Source organism: Lontra canadensis, unplaced genomic scaffold (assembly GCF_010015895.1).
Source record: "Lontra canadensis isolate GAN:19392208 unplaced genomic scaffold, GSC_riverotter_1.0 scaffold13, whole genome shotgun sequence".
NCBI lineage: Eukaryota > Metazoa > Chordata > Mammalia > Carnivora > Mustelidae > Lontra > Lontra canadensis.
Genome location: NW_022631007.1, coordinates 18,968,112 through 18,988,054, shown reverse-complemented (window position 1 = coordinate 18,988,054; position 19,943 = coordinate 18,968,112). Strand labels below are relative to the sequence as shown.

General features: G+C 52.9%; 1 protein-coding gene across 1 annotated transcript in view; it reads left to right on the top strand.

Moving 5' to 3' along the window:
* Positions 1–15,372, top strand: part of LOC116867929 (contactin-associated protein-like 4) — a 191,369-nt gene extending 175,997 nt beyond the window's left edge. Inside the window, exon 26 of the mRNA XM_032857956.1 lies at positions 15,117–15,372. Within this exon, the coding sequence (XP_032713847.1) occupies positions 15,117–15,372 (256 nt within the window). The remainder of the gene's footprint in view (positions 1–15,116) is intronic.
* The last annotated feature ends 4,571 nt before the right edge of the window (positions 15,373–19,943 follow it).

Below are 19,943 nucleotides of genomic sequence, written 5' to 3'. Positions count from 1 at the left end.
ACCCCAGCCTCACTCACACGGCCGCGTCTGCCCCCCAGGAGCTCGAGCACCCCGTCACTGGCACCTGCTTCTCCAGACAGCAGGACCACGACACTCGTGTGAGCATCGGCTGACTGGGTGACATTTCTGCGGGAGCACAGTGGAGAGACGCGGCTAAACCACCATGCCAATAGACAGCCCACCGTCAAACGCAGTCCCACGAGCTGGCTTTGTTGGTCACGTGGACTGGAGCCAGAGAACCCCGTGTAATCACACAAGAAGTGGCTTCTTGTACAGCAGTGAAGTACAAATCCATGATACTGGAGCTTTGGACATACTGACACCTTCCTGACACATCGTCATGCACGTTACAACCAGGGGACTCGCCGGGGCATCGAAGGCATCCAGGAACCAACAGAGAGGCCAGTGTCCGTCCTGAGGGGCCAGACTCTATCCACTGGCAGACTGAAACCGCGACCACGGGCAGAGGCCCGATGTGCAGGGCCATGGACTTTCTGTCCAGACCCCGAGAGAATGAACAACAAACCAGAGATGCCACCGACTATATACACTCTGCTGATCCCACCGACTGTATGCACAGCTGCTCCGCATGGTTGGCCTGTGTTCACAGAAGCTGCAGTGCCGTGGTCTGCCACCAATAGAAAGAAAAGCAATTCCATCCAGAGACCACCGGTTTCCCGTCCTGTGTATGGGCAGCTCCGGAGCCATCTGTCCAGCTCCTGAGTGAAACACTGAGAGAGGGGGCCACCAGCAGGTCTTCCTAAGTCCAGGGGAGACTGGAGGATGCAGGAGGCCAGGGTGGGCCTCACAGGGGTAAACACATCATGTGTGAATCCACTGTCTTGCTTTCTGTGGAAGTAATTCTCGTCACTTCAAGTGGATCATATTCTGTTTAATCTTTTCCTTCTTCTTTATTTTCCAGTTTTATTGAGATGTGATTGACACACAGCAATGGTGTGAGACAATGACTTGGCTGGTACGTTTGCAAAGTTTGCAATAACTTTGGAGCAACTTCTGTTTCCTCTGCTCCTCAGTGTGATTGTGCCAGACTTCTGTAGCTTGTGCATTTGAACGCTCTGGTCCCTGCTGTGGACGGTGCCCATGACAGCCGCGATGACCAGGGTTTACCTGACTGCCAGGGACAGGAGGGACCAAAGGTTCCCACTCGGCTGACTTCCCAGGGTCCCTCGGGGAGGCAGGACCCCTGGACATCTGCACATAAACAGAGGTTGGGGGGGATGTTGTGGGGCCCCCATACAAGCCAGCGAACTCAGCGGCCACTGCCCCTTGTGCTCACAGGTTTTGGTTTTACTTTCTTCTTTTGAAACCTATTCCGTTGATTAATTGACCTGTCTCTTACCTGAGCCTCTCCTATGGACAAGCTGATACCAAACACTACTTCAGGGGACCTGGCCAGATTTGCCCTAATTTTACAATCATTTTTAAAATGAGGGGTATCAGGATAAGGGCATCAGGATTCTTTCTCTGCTCAAAATTAACAGATTTTGTGCTTTGCCATGGAGCCACAGCCCATCTCCTTCATGTATGACTCTGATCTCTGTCTGTCACACCCAGAGGCGTGGATATATACTGCGGACAACACAGTGATGTGGTGTTTGCTAGATCCCAAATAACAGATACATACGTGCACAAACTGGGACGTCCACACCCTACGCCCCCTGCAGACCGCGAGCCGTGCACCTGCTGTCCCCATAGACCCTGACCCTTGAACACCGTGGACCCAGCCACGGTGATATGCTTGGCCCACGTGTGCTGGGCACTGTCGGGTCCTGCTCAGCCACACACAGATGCTTTCCTCACAGCTTTGCCAACTTTCAGCATCGTCAGCAGGTAAAATTTAGTTCTTGTTTCCCAGTTTGCTCAGCAAGAAAAGTCGCCAGCTTTCTCCATGCCCAGGGGCTAACAGGATTGCCTTCTTGCAGTATTCTGTGTGCTGTCTCTGTTTGCCTAGTTGGTCATGTCATGTTCTGTTTGGTTTGTGGAAACGCAGCTGTACCCCACACGCCTCTAACAACTGCGTGACAGATGAGAGGGAAAAGGAGGGTTCAAACATCACATCCTGTAACTTAACTGAAGTGTTCAAGTTTTCATAGGATTTTCTACTTGGAAGATGTAGATTGACTCTCAGGAAACAAAGCCGTGTGACACATTAAAGCTGTGACACGTATTTGAATGTCACTTTACCCATCCATGCTGAAATGTGAGTCCACAGAAACGAGCTTAGTGTATTTTGTTCAGGGACACACAAGAGCCTGGAAAACGGACAAACTTTCTCAGAACGTGTCTGAAATGCTGCATGAAGTGGTCATACAGGCAAGAGGCCAGATGCACTGCTGGTTCACCCCAGGGCTGGGGACGACTCGCCAGGCAGCGTGGACGGTCCCCAGATTCCCTTCCAAGTGAATGTTCGCCCCTCACGCATGCCGTTCAGTGATGGGGACCCTGGGCAGCAAAGTTGTTCCAACCTCGGGTCCTGCCGCCACTGCCCAGCCCTGGGGGAGGGGACGGTAACCCACACGTCCTGGTGGCACCACCTTGCTCCCACCAAACACCCCTTCCCGGGGCAGGCTGCTTGGAGTGCGGCCAGGTCCAGAGACATCCCCCCGATGCAGCCCAATGTGACCATGGCCCTGACCCACCTGTTCTCCCTGTACACCATACATGCCCACCTGACCCACACCAGTAATGTGCCAGCTGGAAGGTTGGGGACCAGGCCAACCTCAGAGGCCCACACCCCTCCTCCACACCTGGTCCCCACCCTGGGGAGGGGCTCTCAAGTGCCCTGAGATGGGAGGGAGACTGTGGAGGTCCAGCCGTGTCCCCGTGAGGGCACTTAGGGGAGGGGGTCAGAATGTGGATGACTTCCGGAAACCACCTTTCTGTTACTCCTTGACGTGGATCTTGAGATTTTTCCCTAAGAATATATGGCAGGATGCTTTCAGTTCATGCTGTCATGCCATCTGTATGTGGGGTGGGCACATAGGCACACTCACGAATGTGTGTGAACATACATCTTCAGTTGAGGCAGGTGGCCTGTGACACAGACATCCATGGAAATGAGGAGAGCATCCCAGGTCAAGGAGTGTGGCAGGAAGCTGGCCAAGGCACAAACTGTCAGCCCAGATGCCCAGGTGAGTTCACAGTCCAGCATAGGCTGACTACACTTGGCGGTCAGTGGCTTGAGTTCACTGCCGACAGGAAGCCAGTGACCTGCAGTGGGAAGTCAGAGTGGGCTGAATCTGGGTACGTTTCACCCAGTAATTGGATGGCTCAGTCCCTCCGCCATATCCAGAATACACAACCCAGCTCGGCCATCAGTATCTGCCTCAGATACTTCCTGTGAGTTTCTCAAGTAAGTGCTTGTACTTCTAGGTTCACATTTCTGAGTAAATAACGTGGACTGCTGAGGGAAGGTACGGTGGGGCATCACTGAGGATGTCTTCCTGATGGATGTGCCTCAGTCTGGATCCCGGCTCCCAGGTCGGCACACTCACGATGGTCATGAATGTCTGGGGCGGATCTCCCCCTCCTTCTCACCCATGCGCACCCAGCCCTGCGCCCTAACTCCTGCCGGCCTCTGCTCCACAGGGGTGGCAACCATTCAGGACCATGAGCCCCTGAATGCATGAAGGGTTGACCCCAGGCTCAGGGCACAGGGCACAGCGGCTGCCCTCCGTGAGTCCCACAGAGCTGAGTCTACCCTCCCGATGCAGGGCTGCAGGCACTCAACGCTGCACTCCAGGGCTTCAAAGCTACAGAAACTTACCTTGTCCTAGTTCTGGAAGCCAGAAGTCTGAAACCAAAGGGTGAGCACGGCCATGCATCCCTAAGTCTCTAGCGAGGACCATCCTGCCCTTGCAGCCGTGGTGCCCGGTATAGACACTCTGCTCCTGAGTCCACTTCCCCCTCGCTCTGGGCATGTGTGTGTTTTCCCATCTTCCTTCAGGGACATCCGTCCTGGTCTGGAGTCCCTTCCTCCAGGGTGACCTCATCCTAATCCGAGAATGGTGCAGTCGAGGACCCTATCCCCAAAGACGGTCACATGCTGAGGTCTGGGAAGGACGTGGATTTTGAGGGGACACCAGTATATCTCAGGCGTGTGAAGGAGGGTCCGCTATATGGATTTGGCAATGATCCCAAGATCCACCATTTCTGATTATTTCCGTCAAGTGTAGTGTTGGCCAACAACCAGAATTCCTGTTTCTAAACCATGAAATTGTCCAGGCTGGTCACACTTACATCACCTTCTTTGCTTTAAGCAGCACGAGAACCCCTGATAAATAACCCTCAGTCCTGTGCTGACCCCACGGGCACACGTGAGGGCATGTTTGAGGGGAGCTAACCTGTCATTGCACTTCCTCAGAATCCATGCAGCACTGAGTACAGAACATGGCACAAAACCTGTGGGACATCCTGGAGTGGCCCTCCCTGCACACGGAATCCATGGCCCCACCCCGTCCCCACCCTGCCACCTAACCCCGCACACAAAGTCCATGGCCTGTCCCAGGGTAATTGTTGGACCAAATCTAAGCTCCCCTACACCCGGGGCCCTGGATGTGAAAAGACCATCCCTAAATCCAACAGTTCTGCACAAAGACACTCTCCATGGTGGTGGTGGGACTCCAAGATGCAGTCTGAGGCTCAAGGCTCCTGCAAAAAGCATCTGCCATGTGTAGGTTGGTGACATTCCTCGGGTTTGGGAAATCCCTGGTCATTCTTGCTGTGGGTATCACTCGGCCCCTCCTCCGAGCCCCTAATCAGTAGGCGTTCCAGCCGTGGTCTGGGTCTTGCGCTCCCACGCGTCTGCTGTGCTATGTCTGTCTGGGCATCTTCCTTGGGGTTCCCTGGTTCCCACGGTATCAGCGGCCCACACCCATCGGTTCTCCGTGCTGCCCTCATTCCATTCTCGCTGTGTTTCTGCTCCCACTGACACTGTCCATCGTGTGCTCTGGTCAGTATGCTCACCGCACCGGCTCTCAAGTCCAGCGCCAGCCAGCACATGTCCTGTGTCGCTCCTACTGTCCTGTCTTCTCCCCATCCGGCTGTGTGCTGGGCACAGCGCTGCCCCAGTGTCTGCCCACAGGCTGATCCACAGGCCATTTGCCTGTGAGGTTTGCTTCTCCCTCTAGGCCACGGCTCTTGGGCTGGTGCATCCCCCTCGAGAAGGAGGCACCAGCATCAGATGGGCTCTTCAGGTTCCCATGGCTCATCCCCAGCGCTAGGCACACCAGAGACCTCATGGTGCGTTTGGGAATCCTGTTTCCAGAAAGATCGTTTAAGAGAGGGTGGTCTGAAGCCCTCCAAACAGCCTGATCATCTCCAAAGAAAGGACAGTCCTGGAAAATGCAGGAGGGGCCATTGGGGCTGGTGGCTGTCAGCCCGACCAGCCACCAAGGGCGCGATGGGACCGTTCTGTCCCCAGCACACTCCCCTGCGCACGGGGCTCACCACAGCCGGGCTTCTGGGCCAAACTCGGAGAGGTCCCAGCGCACAAAGGATAATAAACCCCCAGTTACCATGATTCTCACAGCAAACTCTGAGCCCTGAATAGTGTAAATGTCAGCGTTCATCCCAAATCAGCCATAAAAAAAGCAAAATGTTTAAAAAATTGCGTCCTTCTGATGAGTCCTAAATGTTCGTGCTTCTCTCCACTGTCCACATGCTAGTCCCACTTTGAAAACTCTATCTGAAACATTGCTGTGCTTATTGGTTCAGAAACGTCCTGAACAAAACAAGCCAAAGAGCAAAACCCTGGAGACGATTTACAACAATCGCTCGGTGTCACTATCCTTTGCCGCGGGGTTTTCACATCATTTCATAAAATCTACTTTGAACGCTTTGATCATTTTACATAGAATAAAAAACTGAAAACTGAAGGGCAAAATAGGCCCCCTCCAGAAACACGACGTCAGGTGGCGACTAACTGAGATGGAAAGCAGCTGCTAGATGGGCTCACACGGGACACACGTGAGCCCGCTGGCGGCCAGGCTGTCCCCTCTCCGAGGGCTCGCAGGGAACGCCGGCCGGACCGCCTGTGCTTTACCACAGCGATTACTGCGTTCCTGGGGCAAATCTGTAATATGAAAGGGTTCTTGTATTCAGCACGACCAGGAATGGTACTCGTGGGGTGGGGCCCTTCCCTAGACCCCGCCAACGGCACACAAACAGGCTCCCCGTCATCCCCTTTCACCTTCTTTCTGGCACGATCTGTGCCGTGGGAAGCGATGTTTCAGTAACCAAGTGTAAAACAGGGCTTCCTTGTTTCTCAGCTGCCGGTAGCCGCTGGGAAGGTGGGCCACAGGGCCTGCCGTATCTCTGCGGCTGGTACGGGGGTCAGGGCCCAGGAAAGGCGTCCTCAAGGGTGAGCAGGGACAACTCAAGGACTGCTGGGCTCTGCTCCTCTGACGGCGGGGAAATGTCTCCCAGCCATGTTCAAAATGATAATTTTACAGTGAGGTCGGCTTACAGATTGGCTTTCTCAGTGCAACTGAAATGGACCTGCTGTGGGAGAGGCAGCGGGGAGCCAGCCGTGTCCCCAGATCCATGCGGCCCCAGTCACCCCAGAGGCCAGCAGGCTGCACACGGCTGGTAGGCTCTGCATCAGGTCACTGAGTCCTTTCAGGAACACCCGTAATGTGTACACTTGGGAAATCGTCATCCTCCTTGGACACCTATGCTGGGACAGAGCAGCGGGGTCTCCAAAGGAGGCACCCCCTACGAGGGCATAGGCCAGTCGCAAGATGAACCATATGAGGCAGGCCTCCACCCAAAGCCAATTCAGACCTCTGTCTACACCACCCTCCAACCACCAGATCCACAGAAAAGCAGCTGCAGAGGCTGCTCGGAGGCCCAGACATGGACTTGGTCACAGGGAAGGGACGAGGAAGCTGCTCTGGACAAGTCGCCGCATGCCCATGTGTTTGGAGCATCGCTGCCCCTACAGACTGAGCAGGGGTGACGTGGGACACCTGTCCAGGCTCTGGACGTCGGTGGAAAGCGCCTGGCCCTGTCCATGCGGAGGAATGACCAAGTGGGGACAGGAGGTGCCCCACATAATGGGACCTGCCTCCTTCCTTCTCGTCGGAAAAACAACGCAGAGGGTGTTTGGCTTATATATGCCGTCACTGACATTTCGGCATGAAATTTCCTGCTGATTTAGCAAAAACGAGCTTAAATACTGGTGTTCTCCACAACTTAAAATGTCCGTCTTGATTACGACATTAAGCTTTGTGTATCCCACGGCTGGGGGGGTCCATGCTGGTTCACATTTACTCACTAAGCACATTCTTCGGATCCATAGAACGTGCCCATCTTACGCTTTTAATTAGTTGGCAATTTGCGATTTCTGTTTTTAGTACATCTGGGAGTTTGAGGCTGATTTTTAAGATTTAAATAATGGCATTTCCCGTGCGCATTAATGTTGTCATCTGAATCTCATAGACTCATAACTCATTAATTCCCCTGTAAGGAGATGTTAGATGTGATTAAGCTCCGGCTGTGCTCTCCTGGGCAGCCTGGCCGCCCAGCCCCACTCCGCTGCCAGAGCTCCAGGGTCAGGAACAGGGCGGCTCTGATGGCCCCACTGGACGTGACCTCACCTCCCCTCTGCAGCCCTGACCTGCTGTCCCCAGGGTCAGGACTGGGTCAATTCCCATTTTCTCAGTTGCAAATTTTCAGAATGGCCCCATTCTTCTCTGCTGTCTCCTTTTGTGCAAATGACCTGAAGACAGGAAGGCAGAAACAGGTCCAGAGTTGGCAGGGGCTTTAATGCTGCCTTGCTCTGCTGGGCAGTCTTTCCTGTTGTAGAAAACGTGGTTGGAGGAGATTCCCACCGAGAGATGCTCGGGCTGGCTCACTGCCAGGATGGTGGGCATTTCTGTGGCTCCAGTGGCACAGATGCAGGCGTGGAAGGTCAAGAGTGGACAGTCAGGCATGGATGGTCAGGGATGCACAGTCAGGAATGGATGGTCAGGAGTGGATGGTCAAACGTGGACAGTCAGAAGGGGAAGGTCAGGTGTGGACAGTCAGGAGTGGATGGTGAGGAGTGGACAGTCGAGAGTAGAAGGTCAGGCGTGGATGGTCAGGAGTGCACAGTCAGGAGTGGATGGTCAGAAGTGGACGGTTAGGCGTGGAAGGTCAGGGGCACACGGTCAGGACTGGATGGTCAGGAGTGGACAGTCAGGTGTGGGTGGTCAGGCATGGATGGTCAGGAGTAGAAGGTCAGGCATGCACGGTCAGGAGTGGATGGTCAAGAAAGGCAGCCCCGGCCACAGGTTCTTGCCCGTCTTGCCCATGGACACCCTGAGCAGTCCACAGAGTGGGTAGAGGACGCAGGGAGGGGGTTCAGATGCAGTTACATACAACATACACATGTACACACACATGCACACATGGGCACACACACGCGCGCGCACACACACACACACACACATCCCCAGGGACAGCTGGGCTGGTGGTCAGCAGTGGTTCTGATCAGGCCTGAGTTCCATGGCCAGCTCAGCCAGGCACGCACATTGTGGGAGCTGTGCAGCCAGTGCACACACTTTCTGCAGTCCCCGTTGTTTGTAACATATTTGTAACACTGATGAACATCCTGCATTAACTCGGCTCTCAGGGCAGGAGGCAACTAGCAGCACTGGTTCTCATCCTGACCCCGCACAGAGGAGTCTCCCTGTCATTCTGTTCACAGGTGAGCAGAACCCTCCAGGGAAGGCTCTGCAGACAATCCAAACAGGCACCCCCACTCTCATCCTACAGCCTCCAGGACCTGGGCGGCCGGCACCTGGGGACAGAAGGCGGAGAACGGGGAGGCTGCCAGCCTCCTCCACAGGCTTTAACCAGCAGTACTTCCTAACACAGGAATGACAAAAGCAGCATTGGGGGAAATTCCGCTCTGCCCTGTTCCTCCTCCAAATGCTGAGTTTCTGTGTGGTTGAGAAGCCAGAAGGTGCTGGTGAGGACAGAAGGGGCTGACTCCAGAAGGGACCTTTCCTCTGTGGGACGACCGTCCACCACCAGCACAAGAGGCAGGCTCGCGCTGCCCGTCTGAGGGCTCTGGTTGATGGCTCCCTTGAGGGTTGTAGAGGACGACCCTGCATGCTCTCCAATGTGAGGTGACCCCGAGCGTCTGCATTTGGACAAGCTTTGCTGGCTGGGAGGGTGGGGACAGGGCTCAGCCTGCCTGCAGGCTCTGGGATCGAGAGGTCTCAGCCCTCACGCAGGCCTTGTGGTGGTGTCCTCCATTCAACGAGCCCCTCACTGGTCTGGAGTCCTCCGGTGGAGCTTGCCTACTGCTCAGTGGGTGAGCAGGGGTGGGCGTGCAGGGCAGGTGGGGCTGGGTGAGGCCTCCCCCTGCCCATGCCTTACCCCACCAGGCTAAGATGTTCTAGTCACAGACGTGGGGATTCCAACCGGCACTGCTCTGAGACCCTCCACCTGCCGCTCACCGGCCCTCGGGTGCTCTGCTTTCCACGCTCCCCTTTAATTATGGTCATTTTAGTGCATTTCCTGCAAGAAGCAAAAATAAGTGTGTGGGGGTTTCGTCAATGGTGCTTAACCCTCACAAAGGCCCTGGCTGATGTCGTCTCCATCCTGGCCTTCAGATTCCGATGGTGTGCGCGTCCTGTGGGCCTGCGCTCCACCAGGCAAGCCATGTAGTTCCGTCCCCTTACACCGCAGCCCCCAGGGGACCGGTGAGCCAGGTGTTGGGAAGAGCTGAATTTAGTGGAGTCCTAACAGTGACTCGGGAGAAATGACCTTGGCCAATGACCTTGCTTCAACAGAAAGCCTTTCCTCGTCTACACACACAGGCATTAGGTCTTACCGTCTTGCAACATCAGCTGTGCACATTCTGAGGAGAAACATTTATGAATTATTAATATGTTAAAAAGAGAAAATGCCTTTGAAAACCAAATTTTATACATGTATAGTATGTGTGTATATATACGCATGGAATCACTACATCCTTGAAACGTAAACTATCACATGTCCCTCTGGCGAGGGCCGCTGAGCAGCAAAGCCTCGCACTCATCTCGCGTCTCCCCACAACACCAGCCCCACACAGAGAACTCAGGATAAGTGCACTTGACGGTGCCCTCTTCTCCTCAGGAATTCAGGCTTCCTGTGTTTTGAACTGAGAACAATAACCTGTCATTTTTACCTAAAAGAATCTATTTCCTCTCGTTTTGAGTATTAGTGTGAGCACGGGGAACCCAACATTCGGCGGGTGCAGTCCTCAGCTTCCCAGACTGCTGCAGCGTGCCACATGAAGCAAGAAGCATCGTGTGAACACAGCTGTCTGTCACACATTCTGTCCCGAAGGTCACAGGTGGGAACACGAGAGCTTGCCAGACCCAGGAGCTGTCAGCTCCCTGGTGCCCAAGCAGGGGTGCTGGGGCAGGAAGGAGGGCAGACCGTGCTTCTCAGGACGCGTATGGGCGGCCACCACAGAGATCAGTGTGAGGAGGCCCCCGTCCCCCATCCATCCCACCCCCCAGCAACCCTCAGTTTGTTTCCTGAGATTAAGAGTCTCTTGTGGTTTATCTCCCTCCCAATCCCATCTTGTTTCATTTTTTCCTTCCCTACCCCACAAACCCCCCACTTTGCCTCTCAAATTCCTCATATCAGGGAGATCATATGATAGTTGTCTTTCTCTGATTGACTTATTTCGCTCAGCATAATACCCTCTAGTCCCATCCATGTCGTTGCAAATGGCAAGATTTCAGGGGTTTTTGATGGCTGTATAGTATTCCATTGTGTGTGTGTTTGTGTGTGTGTGTGTGTGTGTGTGTACCACCTCTTCTTTATCCATTCATCTGTTGATGGACATCTAGGCTCTTTCCATAGTTGGCCTATTGTGGACATTGCTGCTATAAACCTTCAGGTACACATGCCCCTTCGGATCACTACATTTGTATCTTCAGGGTAAATACCCAGGAATGCGATTGCTGGGGTCACAGGTGCAGCCTCTCCTGAAAACAGTATGGAGGTTCCTCAAAAAGTTGAAAATAGAGCTACCCTATGAAAATCTTTTTTTAACAAAAATTTTACCTGTTCTTTTGTTTTTTGCTATTGTGTTGTTTTAGGCAGCATAGGAAATTTGTTCCTGTTATTCCATCTCGGCCAGAATTCCAAGTGCTCACACAGCTATTTTTGAATTAATTTCATCCTATAAACTTTGAACTTTTAATTTATATGTAAAATATTACCCCTCAAATCATATCAAGTTCCTTTTGCTTTTGCATATCATAAAATGTTTAGCCTTGTAGTCCAAAGCTATATATAATTCCCTTGCCCACTAAAGTGAATTTTTAATTACAAAAATGCACCAATATCTTCATTTCCCATAATATTAAGAGGGTCATTTGTATTTACTTTCTTATACTTTGTGACTGTTGAAGTGATTTTTTGAGATGAGCACAAGCTTACTTGTATGCAACATAATGAGAAAAATTCAGAAAATATAAACCTGCAAAAAGTTGTACCCACAAGAGAATTGTCCCCAAAGCCACACGGCGGAGGGGGTGGAGACATGACATCTGCCGCATAGTCACCTATCAACATCTAAGTATTACGTTCCCACGTGAGATGCGCTCTGGGAAGGCTGAGAGGCCCCCATCTGTTGTGGCAACACGCGCGGCCCGGAGGACGAGGGGTGCAGCCAGCGGGGTGGGTGGAGCTCGTGGGCTGCTGGTGGCCCACTGAGCATGAGCCCCTGTGTCTCCCCACCCCAGGACATGGGGCTGAAGAGCTTGCCTTTGAATTATCTCTTTGTTCAAGATCGGAGAAGAAATCATGGCTTCAATAATTCTCTTTTTAGGGTGTCCCTAATGAAGCAGCAATGCCTTTGAAAGCATCCTTCCCTGCAACAGTGGATGGTGCAAAGAGGTCGGTGGGGAGAGGTTCTGACCTCACAGATGAGAGAGACTGTCGGGACGGAGCCGGTGCCCACACCACGCGGGGAAGTTCCTTCCTCACGTCATCCCAGTTCACAGCGCTGGTCCCAGACGCTCCTCTTCCCCCAGGCTGAACACTCACTAGGCACCTGAAATAGTCTTGGGGGCAGGAACCCGGCTGCAAGGAGAATCAGGCGAGGCCTGCAGCCACGTGGGCTTGTTCAACGGGTCCGTGGATCATCCCACACTCCTTACTTCGAGTAGAACTTGACTCAAATGTGGGCGGTAGACAGACGCCCGGTGTAGACACTCCTGCGACAATGGCCAGGTTTTAGCGCTGCTGGAATGCCAGGCACCTGGGGCTTGAACATCACGTCTCCTCAGGCAAATTCTGTGCATTTCTCCAAAGCTACGTTGTCTAGTGAAACTTTTAGTTTCCTATCAAAGCCCGTTGTCTCCTCCACCCAGATGTTTGGGTATCCTGGCCTCTCAAGACTTGGAAACACTGAGTGGAGAACCTTCTATTGGGCTGGGTTGGTTGAAAGACTCTGTATGAATTCAGGGCAATGCTCTAAAATTAAAGACCTCAAAAGAAAGATCTCTCTTCAATTCACCCACAAAATGGTCAGGTTATATGTATTTATTTTGTTAACTACTCTGCTGTTAATTTAAGACATAATTTTCATGTTAAATGCACGTCAAATATCGAGTAGGATATTTTTTAAGCAATGACTTCACGTTGAGACCCTTGGCGACGTGAATTCACGGTCTCCTGGCATTAAGGGAACTGGAGAGAGAACACGTGGCCTGTGCGACGGGACCCCGTGTGGTGCCCAGTCGGACCTGTGTGTTTGCTGCTTGTTCCCACAGACCCCAGTTGGCAAGAGGACCGTGGACTGACCCGGTCGTCCTGGAGCAGGCATCCCTTGTTAGAACAAGACACAGCTGGGAACAGAACAGCCTCTCACTTCTACCATATTATAGCCATTACATTGTCCATCTAAGAAAAAAGATGAAGCAAAACAACAACAAATCGTGTTTTCTTATCTTGGCCTCTGATGCTGATGACTTGATGGTCCAGGGAAGGTGGGCTCTATGGGAAGGGGTGGGGGAGGGGCCCGCCATCTCTTCCCCGCCTCCCCCTGCAGATTCTGCGCTCTGTTAAATGGGGTCCCCACTGTCATCGTCCCACAGCGTGTACATGGCTTGTGACAAGGCTGTGCTTCCCTGTCCCCGGGGCCTGGCGCACACATTCTGCTGAAGTAGAAATTTAGAAATGCCCTTGCTCATCCTCTACCTCTTCCTGTGGCCTGTGACCTCTGCTGCCCCGGCTGGATGCAGAGGGGCTCCTGACATGGGAGGTGATCCTGATCCGGATCGCGGGAAGGTCACTCCGCCCGCCCCAGCACCCCCCGGGGGTCCCTGCCTGCACCCCTCCCTCCTCAAGTCCCTGCCACACACGCATGTTCTCGTCTCCAGAATGTGCCTTTGAAGGGACCCTCGGGTTTGCAAGTGAGATGTCTCCAGGACTCGGGAAACAGCCTCTCCACACTCTGAGGAAAACAAGGCTTCACGGTCAGAACAAAACTGAAATTAAAAACCAGTGGCAGCAAAGAAACAGCCTGATGGTGGGAATGGATGCGGCCCCAGGAGTCCCACCCCTTCCCCACGCTTCCTGTTTGCTTCTCATACTGGGGGCTCGGGATTAGACACACAAACGTTGATGATTTCATCTCCCTGATTTTTAGATTTCTCATGTCCGCTGATTTCCCATTACTTCTTGTTTGTATTTAGCTAATATGCTGTTTGCCTTCTCAGTGTTTGAACGGAGGGACGTCATCTGCAGGCTCTGGCTGCTCCTTGACGTATTGCCGGTGATGTCGTGCCCCATGGTTTCATGTGATTTTCCTCCTGGCTTCGGGGAGGTGGCCTGGGGTCCTGAAGGGTTCAGCGGCCACACGGGGCAGAGGTCATGCTGAAGACCAGACTCCGGGCCTGCATTGGGTTGGGGCATTCAGAGCTCGGGGACTCAACTGTGCCCAGCTCTTACTGCCTGGGGTGCTGCAGGCAGGTGTGTGCATAGCCCGGTGGGGGCCCCACGGGGCGGGGTCCTGCAAGTGTGCACAGCACCCAGTCTGCCGCCCCAGGCTCCCTACGTCCAGGGTCCCCTCAGCCTGGCCACATGGAGCCGGCCTGCTGTCTCCCTCCCACACCTGCCTTCAGTTCTCACCTCAAAACAGCTGGTGAGCTGCTCGTGGCTGCTCGTGGCTGCTCATGGCTGCTCGTGATGCAGAGAAGTCTGAGGGCTCCTTCCCCAGCCTTTGCGGGAAGCCACATGCATCTGTCACCCATTGCACATGTTCTGAGCAGGAGCGATCTGGGGATGGCGCGAGGACCTGGGGGGGAGGGCAGGTTGTGGGCGCACCACATGTGTGTGGTGTACATGTGCATAGTTGGTCGGCACCACCGCCAAGGACAGGAGACGCAGCTCAGACAGAGAACAGCAGGGTCAGAGGCAGTGAGAGGCTCACGGCGGCTGCACCACAGACTTCCCTAGCAGGGCGCTGGTTGCAGGCAGAGCTCACAGTCCCACGTCCCAAGGACTTGACGTGATTGAGTACTCATGTGTCCAGCAATACAAAACCCACAGAGTGACCACTGACCCCAACTGCACTCCGTTCAGAGAACGCACCAGCAGTAGGACGTGGCAGTGGGCAGTCAGTAAGCGGTGGGGCCTCCATGACCACTGTGCAGGGCAGCGTCTCCGTGACACGGGTCCTGCCGTCCGGAACCGGCTGAGTAACAAGCTCAGTAATGGGTTTTGGAAAGTTTCTGAACAAACACGTGCTCAGTGCCATTTTGATTTTGATGTTGATGGCGGAGAGGTGGACTGTGAGGCTATGATTAGCCCAGTTTTACCCTAATACTCATTTACATTTTCTTTAAAAGGTATTCATTTACTGCATTTTTCAAATTCAGATGCTTGCACTCTCGTGAACACTTTCTGTACGAGAGGCAGGTGGAGCCCCAGCTGGGCCGACCCTCAGGCCCACGTCCCTGTTGGCTGTGAGGGGACAACAGGGACACAGCCAGCTGTGCTCAGTGTTTGCTCACTCTCCATGGTGGCCACTGGGCTGAGTGGGGAGACTCCACGGAGAAACCACGGCACAAGCAGCACCCAAACCACCCCCGTCACCGTAGCCAGTTGGGCAGGGGCAGCAAGCGGCGCCTGGGTCCACGTGTGGCCATTGAAGTCGGGGATGACATGGGAGCCAGAGGTCATGTCATGTTCTGGAAGCCAGTCCTCTTCTCTGTGGAGCTCCCTGAGTTCTGCGAAGTGCGTGAGGTCGCCCTCACCTTTCCAAACCATGAGTCAGCCTTCGTGGACTACTCACGTTCCGCCAACTGCCTGGCTCGCGGCGCAGCCTCAGAAATGGTGGTCATCGCCACCTTTTGAACTTTTCATCCTTTAACTTCTGCTACAAGTTCCCTTAACTTTTCTTGTTCTTTGAATTCACTGCCCCCGGTTTGTTGGCTGACCCTCTGCTGTCAATGCCAAAAACAGAATGCATTTTAAATTAAGTTTCCATTCTATTGACATTTGAAGTGACCTTCAATTTTTCTCATAAAATGTTATTTGCTCTTTAATATTAATTTGACTAAAATCATACATTTATTTGCCTTAATGCATGTTTTATTGATGGAAGGTGTAGTCATTATATGTTAACGCTGGGTCCTCAGTAACCATTTTGTACTTTTCTTCTCTGATGCCAAAAACTGTGTTGCTGACGGCGTGAAACTCGGGTGGCACGAACGAGTTGGCAGGTGTGGGGAAGTAAACCGAGGCCTGACGCCACAGCTGCTGGGCCACCTGGAGCCGGAGCTCGGGGCTTCCCGGGGCGGCCCTCCAGGCCTGTACCGTGCAGGTCTGCGGCTGCTGGGGGCCGGAGTGGTGGGTGAGGATGGGCCGTGTGGGGTGCATGGTCACCCCCATGCAAACGAGAATGGGCCCTTGTCGTCGCTTCTCCCACATCCTCTCCTACGGGAAGACGTGGACACCGCTCACATCACCCACGTGTTGCGGACACATTTTATTCAGAAAAGACGCCTGCACTCTACGTGAGAGGTTTCGGCCAACTGAAGCAGAAACGTCACACTGTGGTCACGGCACTCCCGTGGGCTCTGCATCCGAGAAGCTGACGGGACGTCAACAGATGCCACGAATTTATGTTGCATGCTGAGGTGTCCATCGTCCGATAGTTACCGGTTAGGGAACCTCTACGTAAATACTTGTAAAACCTACACAGCAGGAGAAGGGACTGTTCAGGTTTTGCTCCCCTTGGTGTGGGGTTTGTTCGCGAAGAGCTCAGTGGGCGCATGTGGAGCTCAGCGTGTTCCTGCGGGAGGAGCCGAGCTGGCCGGTGAAGCCTCCAGAATCGGCTCGCAGCAGGTTTCCCGCAAGGCACGGGCCTGGGGGATGCGCTGGTCTCCTTCGAGCTGAAACACAGTGATTCGCACAGAATCACACACGCACCAGAGAACTAAGCGTAGCTGCGTAACATCACTGTATGCCTCAAGGTGGCTGCATGTGTCCTGGGCCCCCTGGGAGATCGAGCTCCTGCCACGTGCTTGCTCACATTACACATTAGCATCGTGTCAAACTTCATGGGTTTGTGGGGGCTTTTTGGTCTGTTTCTGTTAAAATCTGAAGGACGGGTGATAAAGTTGATGCAGGTGATTTATGCATATTGCTTCTTGATGTGGGAATCCGGGGCTGACGGAAAGGTGTTGTTCTGTGGTCATGTGTCTGACGGACCTTCCTGGGGCCACGTGTGGACACCTCACCTGCCACTAACCTCGCCTGTGCTGGGAGGAGACGGAAGAGCCAACTGCGTGTCCACAACCCGGCAAACCCAAAGTCCCCAGCCTCAGCTTCATGGGGCGTCGGCAGGACATCCTGCCCCCTGGGTGGCCGGTCCTCTTCACTCAGTGCAGCAAAACACCCTCTCGTTTGTGACCTGAGGTCCTGGCGGCAACACAGACTGGAAATCATTACAAAGCGCCATTTAAGGCTTCGATCTATCTTGTAATAAGTTGTAACAGCTTTCGGGAATCAAGGACAAGAGAAGTGGTTTCCCGATGATTCTGCTGTTTATTTTCTAACGTAGCATGGATAGCAAAACTGACTGTCTGCCGGCAGGCTGCTTGGGGTCACGCCCGTTCACATGAACGCTCCTGATGACTGTGGTGTTTGTGTCACCGGACAGGGCTCCACAGCCTCCAGATAACGACCATGGTGTCGCCAACATGGGGGAGGGGGAGGACGTGGGCAGAGCTTCCACACTAAGGGCTCAGCCATTCAAACCCCCACCCCCCCGGACCACAGTCCACCCCCACACCCCACACTCAGGCCAGCAGCGGACCACAGTCCCAGCCACTCCTCTGACAGAGCGTTGGGCCCAAGGCCACAAAGCCTCAGCCTGCAAGGACTGCCGACCTTCAGCCCGTCCACAGTCTATGCTGTGCCTTCGTTTCCAAGGGCCGCCGTGGAAAAGAACCATAGTCAGCACAAGCTGTTCTCTCTGATCCCTTGAGGCCAGAAGCCAGAAATCCAGGCGGGGCAGGACTGCCCTCCCCCAAGAGGCCTCGGGTTGGGGTCTCCTTCCTGCCTCCTCCAGCTCCTACGGCTGTAGGCATCTCCAGGCCAGGCACCTCTTCACTCCCATGTCTGGCTCTGTCTCCATATGGCCTCTCCGTGTGTGTGTATGTGTGTCTCAATCTCCTTCTGCATCCCTTTAAGGATACTTGGCATCACCCTAAACCCAGGACCTTCTCATCTCAGGCTTCCCAGCCTACTACCACCAGCAAAGACCCTTTCCACATAAAGCCACACTCACAGGTGTCAACACATGAGGCCTGGGCCTACCTTTGGAAACCCCCATTCAGCCCAGTCCATTCCAGGACACTGATAACTTAGTTCCACTCAGTTTTCTCCAGGCAGTTGGACACACAGTGTCCCCAATGATGTGTGTGGCAGGAGGCGGAACGTTTATTTCCAAGGGAAGTGTGCTGTATATATCCACGGCCAGGAGGAACGTTCTGGTAGTTTGCAGGCCTCAGTGGTTTGAAATAAAAGCACCTGGCCAAGGCGCTGTGTGTGAGGGCTAACCCTGGTCTCAGGAAGAGAGCCCGTCCCCTGCAGCCTCACACACCCATGCTCGCCGAGTGTGCTCCACTCCCATGTACACAGCGGGACTCTAACCCACACTCCCCGGGGAATAATGCCCCTGGCTCTCTTGGCTCCTCCCTGCCTTCCCTGTAGCCACTGAACTGCTTCCCCCTGAAGTTTTGGGACTCAGGTTCTCTCATACTAGAGGTATTCGTATCTCTGGACACAAATCCTTTAGCGAGTATAGGGTCTGGACGTACTTCCTCTGTATCTGTGGCTTGTCTTTTCATGCTCTTTATAGTGTCTTCTGAGGAATAGGAATTCTCAACTTTGAAAAATTCCAATTCATCAATTTTTCTTCCACAGACCATTTCCTTGGTGTTTGTAAGGAAGGAGACTACCTAACCCACGTCCCCAGAGATTTTCTCTTGCATTTTCTTTGTTTTAAAGTCATTTTTTTTAAAGATTTTATTTATTTATTTGACAGAGATCACACGTAGGCAGAGAGGCAGGCAGAGAGAGAGGAGGAAACAGGCTGCCTGCGGAGCAGGGAGCATGATGAGGGGCTCGATCCCAGGACCCCAGGATCATGACCTAAGCTGAAGGCAGAGACTTTAACTCACTGAGCCACCCAGGTGCCCCTTCTCTTGCATTTTCTTCCAGAAGATTTATAGTTTCAGGTTTTACATTTAGGGCCATAGTTTATTTTGAGTTAAATTTTTGTGCATAAGCTTTTGTGAGGAACAGGATAGCATTCATCTCTTTACCTACAGACCTTCAACTCTCCTGTACCAGCTGTTGAGATCATCTTTCCTTCCCTGGATCATCTGCCCTCCCTTGTTGGAAGTAAACTGACCCTCTCCGTGGGGGTGGATTTTGGGACTCTGCATTCCGACGACCAAAGTGAAAGTCTGTTTTTCCTCCAGTGTCCCGCTATCCTGATGCTATGGCTTGTAGAATAAGCCTAAGACTCAAGCTCTTCCTTCTTTGTTCTTTTTTTTTTTCTAAGTCATTTTAGTTTTTCCAACTCCTTTGCTTTTCCATATATATTTTTGGGAAGTGCTTGTTAGTTTCTACCAAAAAAAAAAAAACAAAAAAAAAAAAACCCTACAGTTTTTCTTGGAATTGTATTGAATCTGTAGGTCCATTTTGGAAGAAAAGACATGCTAGTAATGTTAAGTTGTCCCATAAGTGAACCGAGAACACCTCTCCTTCACGTACAATCCACTGACTCAACATGGTTTGTAAGATGTATAAATTCTGAAGTATTTTATAATTTTGGTGCTAAAACTCTTTTTTAATTGTATTTTTCAGCTGTTCTTGCTAGTGTAGAGAAACACTGGTGACCTTTTGTAAATTCACTGGGTATTCCACGGCCTCCCACGGTCAGCAAGCTATGGTTCGCGATCTTCACAAATCTGGGTGGGAGCTCAGAGTCCGTACTCACGCTTTCTTGACCATCAAAGTCATTCGACACGACAGGGAAAGCTTGGTGCGAGCGAGCATGTTTCATTACTTCGAGCAGACTAATTAACGCTGCATTTTGACCGCCTGTGCAATTCATAAATACAAACAGCTGAGCATATATACAGAATTCTACTGTTGGACGAGTAGCTCTCCTCTTCTTGCTGCTTCCTCAGTGCACAGTCTTTGACCTGGGAAAGGAAAACCGAACTATACACATTTGCATGTGAGGCACTTACGGGCATGGATGTTTGGGCAGCGATTCAAGACTTGAATGAAAGGAGCCTTTCTTCTCTGGAGATTCTGCGCTGACGGGTGTGAGTGCAGGAAAGACGAGGACGGGATCTTTCTGCCAGCACCTGTGCCCAGCTTCTGGCCAGGGTACTGTCCCTGCT